At 57.9% G+C, this 6,191-nt stretch overlaps 1 protein-coding gene across 1 annotated transcript in view; it reads right to left on the reverse strand.

Moving 5' to 3' along the window:
- The window catches only part of ASS1 (argininosuccinate synthase 1), a 51,868-nt gene extending 45,904 nt beyond the window's left edge, over window positions 1–5,964 (reverse strand). The window contains exons 1-3 of the mRNA XM_006166068.3: window positions 5,833–5,964; window positions 4,062–4,130; window positions 1,479–1,667 (exon numbers count right to left, since the gene is read on the reverse strand). Of these exons, the coding sequence (XP_006166130.1) occupies window positions 1,479–1,667; window positions 4,062–4,130; window positions 5,833–5,937 (363 nt within the window). The 5' untranslated portion in view covers window positions 5,938–5,964. The remainder of the gene's footprint in view (window positions 1–1,478; window positions 1,668–4,061; window positions 4,131–5,832) is intronic.
- Window positions 5,965–6,191: the final 227 nt, after the last annotated feature.

Here is a 6,191-nt window from a genome sequence, read left to right on the forward strand (position 1 = left end):
CCCGGGAACTTCCCCCCCCCCAAGCCCGAAAAAATAAAGCCAGCCCCTCAGCATGACCCTGGCCCGTCCCTGACCCACCTCCCACGCTCAGGCCTGTGCTCCGAGGCAGGCTGGGGTCCTTGGCCCCGTCTCCTAACCTTTGCCGGCGGCTGCGGCTGCCCTGGCCCAGGCCCTCCAGCTGCCCCACCTCGCACCACGCTCCTCGCTCGCTAGGACGTGGGCACCCCGAGGCCTGGCACCGGGCCCAGGACGCTCGACACCCCGCCTATGCTAGCACGCGCCCACCTCTTTACCAGCACCTGGTAGTGCCCAGGCAAATGGGCACGCCTCCAGGGTCACGCAAGGCCACGCCAAACCACATCTCCATCAGTCATGGCTGTGCAGGCCCCACGCGACAGTCGGCCAGGGCCAGCTCCCGGCTTGCTTCCTCGACTAGCCCAGGGCAGGCGAGGCAGCGAGCTCTCAGTCACTGGGGGCTCAGAGCTCGCTGGCTGCGGAGTGGTTACGTGCCTGAGTCCCGTAGCAGGCCAGTGACTGGTGACTAACTGTCCCCTCACAGTGGCCAACGTTGTGAGGGATCCTGGTTCTTGACTTCTGGGACTTGCGGGAAGCTTGGGGGACTTTCCTGCCTCGGACCCCACGGGGTCCTCCTCCAGCCTGTGCTGGGGCACCGCCAGACTGCCGGAGCGGGTGCATTATGGACTGAATCGTTTCCCCCAAGACAGGTTCAAGTCCTCAGCTCAGAGGAAATCAAGTTAGGACAAGGTCATTGCGAGCGTGAGTCCAGTAAGACCCCTTACCCACAGGGGACGTGAGGACAGGACCACGCGGAGGGAAGAGGAGGTGGAGGCGCACGGGAGAGGACAGCAGCCGAGTGTCCACAGGCCGAGCAGCACCCGAGGCCGCCAGGGCTGGCAGGGAGGCCCGAGTCCCTGCCTGGTTCCTCAGGGGCGCAGCGCCCTGCTGAGTCCCTGACACTGGGCTTCTGGCCGCCAGAGCTGTGGGAGTCACTGCTGTTGTCTCACCCTGCACTGCAGCCCTAGCGAGCTAAGACAGGGTGTTGCAAATGGCAAACTGAGGTTCAGGGAGGGAAGGCTCTGCCCACAGGAACACGGCGGGCCACTGGCAGGGCTGGAGTCTGAACCCACTCTGTCGGCCTGGGCTTTGGTCCCATACAGACTTGCCGATAGCCTGGGACAGGAGGCAGCTGCTTGCCAACCCCAGTCAGGAGGCTCTGAACCGCCCCATGATGGGGACCTCACTACCAGCCTGCCCTGCACCCAGGACTGGTTGAGGCGGTGACGGTGGGGGTGGCCCCGGCCCTGGCTCACTGTGATCTTGGCCAGTGATGAGCCCCAGCATCAAGTCGGCAAAGGGTGGTCGTGACCACCCAGAACAGGCAGAGCACAGTGCACCCAGAGTGCACGGATTCGCTGATGCCTGGCCTCAGGATCCGGCGCTGTCATCCTTTGCCTCACCTTTCCCGTGGCGCCATGGGACACGTACTTGGCCCCCTCCCGCTGGGCGATTTCCACTTGTTTCCGGGCAATGCAGGGCCTGGCGAGAGAGGTGCCCAGGAGGTAGCGGTCCTCATACAGGGCGCTGGATTGGACAGCGGGCCAGATGAACTCCTCCACAAACTCCTTGCTGACGTCCTCAATGAACACCTGTGTGGGAGAAGCCCATGAGAGGAAGCCTCGGCAAGGACAGGGCCCAATCAGAATACAGAGCCTGGGCACTCGGATGGCCTGCATCAATGGCTGACGCCAACAATGCATCGCTAGCAAGCTGCACCCCACTGCTGCTTCTGCATCCACAGCACACAGCACTCATGAGTTCCTGCATGTGCTGCTAACTCTCCTTCCTGCTCTCATGGCAGACATTGCTAATCAATCCTGATGCACCATCGGGCTGAAACCCAGAGGGCTCCCCCCAGTAAGATGAACTTAGTTGCTATCTAAGGTTACAACAGTAGTTCTGAACCTGAGATGGTTTTGTCCCCCAGGATGTATTTGGCAACATCTAGAGATATTTTTGTTTGCCATAACTGCCAGGTCAGAGAGGGAGGAGAGAGTAATTCTTGCATCTAGTGGGCAAAGGCTGGGTATGCAGCTAATGCCTCACAATGCGCTGGACAGCCAGGAACATGGAAATAATACCAAGGTTGAGGAAACCCCATCTATAGAAATGGTTCTCAAAATGTCAACCCATGGGGCCAGCAGGTGGCGTGGTGGTTAAGGTGCTGGATTCCCACATGGCCAACCATGGTTTGAATCCTAGATTCAGTGGTTTCAAAAATCACACTGGGTGCATGTACATCTGTGCTCAAAATCCCAAGAGGAGAATGGAGAAGGGATTGCAGTATAGCCATCCTCTCTGGGGGGTGATTTCTCACCTCTCTCTGCCTATCGCGCCCTAGCAAATGTATGTGCCTTATGGCAAAAACAAACAAACAAACAAACAAAAAACAAAAATGAAAGAAAAGGTGACCCCAGGGTTCCCAGGACCCTTCAGGGAGACTCTGAGTGGAACCATCTTTATAATGATACTAAGGTATTAGTCGCCAGAGCAATGATGGTGGAGGGGCTGGAGCTGCCGCCAAGTCAGGGTGGAGGCAGCAGACTGCACTGGTCCTCAGCTCTGGTCACGGGGTGTCAGTCTCACAGAAGAATGGCCTCAATGGAGCGGCAAGAGGGTGACTGTCACTAAACCTCACATCGAGTACAGGACGTGAACTGCGGGGAGCACATGCACTCAGAGCCCGAGGAGGTGTGCTTTTAACTACTACAGCGTATGTGCTCACCAGAGAGACCAGGGGAGGAGGGAGCGCTCCCGGAGGGCACGGTCACACTGCAGTCCCTTCTCCGACTTCTCCTGTCGGGATTCGAGGCGCATATGCACACACCGCATGCTTTCATGCTGCGGGGCTGGGATTTGAACTACAGTTGGCATGAGGGATCTGTTCCCTTAATCACTATGCTATGGGGCTGACCCAAGTAGCCACTCGGTTCTTTTTCTTTTAAGAATTATTTTATTTATTATTATTATTTTTTAATTTGACCAGAGAGAGACAAAGAGAGGGAAAGTGAGAAAGCAAGCCGCCAGGTCCGGGACTCAAACCATGGTCTACCATGTGGGAGTCCAGCGTCTTAACTACCACACTACCTGCTGGCTCTATCCGCATTTTTCACAGGATGTTGTTTTTACCTGAAAGAAGGACTGATAAAATACGGACATTCGGATCTGGGTTTTGGTCCACACTGTCACAGAAACGGATGGCGCTAACTTGTCATTTCAAGGGAAGCTGACAGAATTTCTTACTAGAAATACAACTCAAGCTTTTCCAGCGAAACTTTTGAAAAACTTGTACCTGGCACTGTAAACTGGGTCGCATCCCAATATGGCCGTGCCTTGGTACCCCCGGGGGCTTGGTTCCAGGATCTCCAGGGATATCAAAGCCCATGGATGTCCAAGCCCTTATATAAAAGGGCATGGCACTTGCCTGTAACCCATGCCGACCTCCGCGCTAATAGCCGATGACGTGTTGGCAAATGCTGAAAACCGTTGCTATACTGTGTCACTTGGGGAATGACCAGAAAATAACTACATGTTCAGTACAGAGCAATGATCTCATCCCCAAATCTTTTCTTTTGTAAAAACTTTGCACAGGCCACATGTACCCCCCGAGATAAAGACAGGGTTGGGGAGTGAGAAAGCACTCCCTAGGGGTGGGCCGTGCCACAATCCCTGCTCCATTACCTCGCACCCACACACACCCAGTGTGTTTCCAAGCCGCCAGGTCTGAGACTCGAACCAGTCGGCCATGTGGGATCCAGCTGCCTTAACCGCCATGCCACCAGCTGACCCTCAATGCTGTTTTTAAAGTGAATTAGTATTTTTTAAAATCTCAGCTTCTATTTCTAAATGTGACAGATATCCACAGAAGTAATCCATCGAAGCTCCCTGCAGCTCACTTCCAGCCCTGAACTGAGCCCGACACCTGGCATGTTTCTTTTGAATGGCTTCTTATTTACGTTTAATCACTGCACACGACTTGGTACCTTTCTGGCTCCGAGTTTCAGTGCCTTCTTCCTGGCCTCCTCAAAGTCTTCCTTCTGGCCGATGTTAGCCTGAGGAGCAGAGGGGAGAGGCCCAGTTAGCCTGGGAAGGAGGGCAGAAAGGAGCAGGGAAGAGTGGCAGTCCCCCCTCACAAAATCCCTCCAACCCGAGGCTCCCATCTGACTGACAAGGTCAGTGAGAAGGGGCTGGGGCTGCAGGGCTGGGGCTGCCTGGCCACTGTGCCGGGCCATGGCGTCTACGGGGCGGGTGGCCTGGCGGAGGCTGCTGGGCGGCCACTGTTTGCCAGCATTGCTGAAGGCCTGCTTCCCTTAGCCCGGCTGCCCCTCCAGCAGCTGCTGCTAAGCCAGGGCAAAGGTTGGTGTGTCAGCCCTGCCTGGCTGTAGCCCCAGCCAAGGGCTGCCCCTGCCCCTGAGGAGCCATTGCAGGGCAGGGGGCAGAGAGGCCTGCGCAGGGCCCCAGCTGCTCCCCAGCTGCGGCCTGGCCTCTGGTTCCGGCAGCCCATCTAGACAGCCGCATTTCCTGCTTCTGCACTCTGCCCTGCTGCTCAGACCCCACGTCCTGCTCACCAGTCTCTGGAACCTCCCCAGAGCCCAGCCGCAGGTGCTTGCCTGAGCTGACGCACTCGGGCTGTAAACCGGTGGCGGCCTGGGCTCTGCGCCATTGATGGCACACTGACTGCCGGTCGAGCTGCTGCGGTGACCCGGCAAGACTGGGCTCCACTCATGCTCGAGCTGCAGTGGCTGCGAGCAGGCCTCCCCGCCCGGGGCCTCGCTTTCCCCACCTGTGTGGGCTGGGTGCTGACGTATGGGCATGTCGGCTGTAGACAGACGCCCTAGGTGAGGTTCCCGTCTGCCTGCCCAGCGCCATTCTCACGTCGTCTAAGAGTCTTCTTCCCGAAAGGACCCCTTCCCACAAATGGAGGGGATCAAATCCCGCCTCCTGCTTGCTAGAGGAGTGATAGGACACGAGTCGAACCCCCGTGATGACCCACGTGACTAGTGCACGGTGGGCAGTGACCAGGCCCGTGAGGTGCCCGTGGGCCCTAGTGCTGGACCCTAGACTGGCCAAGGCCAATCCTCCGTCTTCTGGGAAAGCTTGTCTGCCCTGTGGAGAGGCCACGAGTGAAGGTGGTAGCATTGAAAACAGCTCTGAGTAAGCAGCTGGATCCAGCCCTGCCTGAAGTCATCATAGCCCTGGGCTTTTCAATTACATGAGCCAAGAACTCTTTTTTCCCCCTTTATGCTGGTCTGAGTTGACTTTCTAGAATTTGCAGCTGAGAGACCTGAATGGCACAGCCACACGGAGGTGTCAGAGGTTGTGCCCAGGCTCATCGGAAGTGGAGGTGGCACTGATTTGATTAGGGGTGATGGCCATGGACCCAGGTCAGGCTCACATATAACTTATGACCTATCTCCCACCCTGACCAGGTGGTCCCCAAGGACCCTCCCAGCTCAGGCTGCTGGGGGACTCCAGAGAGGCCAGACCGTGGGTCTTCACATGGCCTCCCAAGGCCACAGCCCTTTCCCAGCAGAGCCCTAGTGGCATTGCCAAGGTCACTTCTGTGACCTGCATAAGGGCACTACCTCCCAGCCCCAGGAGGCACCCGGGATGTCCACTTCACAGGTGAAGAAAGTGAGGCCGTATGAGAAGCTGTCTTAGTTCCAGACCAAGGCAGGCTTGGAAGGGGAAAACTAGGCTTGGGGGTGGGGGCTGCAGAGCGGATGGGCAGATGGGCTGCAGGCGCTTCCTCACCAGGTAGGCAATGACGTCATAGCCCTGTTCCTTCAGCCACACGAGGATGCAGGAGGTGTCCAGGCCACCGCTGTAGGCCAGGACCACGGAGCCTTTGCTGGACATGGTGTCTGCAGGGAGCGAGGAAGAACATGAGGCTCAGAACTGCCAGCCCCTGCGACTGCCCCAACCTGGGCCCTGGGCAGCCTGAGCCCCCTGTGAGCCACCGCCACCAGGGCTGGGAGCAGGACACTCACCCTCCTGCTTCCCGCCCCTGCCCTCACGTCCCATCTCCGACATTGGGCAGGGTTAGGGGCAGGCAGCGGGGAGCCAGTCCCCTCCCACTAGAGACGGTAGTGGAGGCTGAGCTGTTTGGACGG

This window comes from Tupaia chinensis, unplaced genomic scaffold (assembly GCF_000334495.1).
Source record: "Tupaia chinensis unplaced genomic scaffold, TupChi_1.0 Scaffold144168_1, whole genome shotgun sequence".
NCBI classification, from domain to species: domain Eukaryota; kingdom Metazoa; phylum Chordata; class Mammalia; order Scandentia; family Tupaiidae; genus Tupaia; species Tupaia belangeri.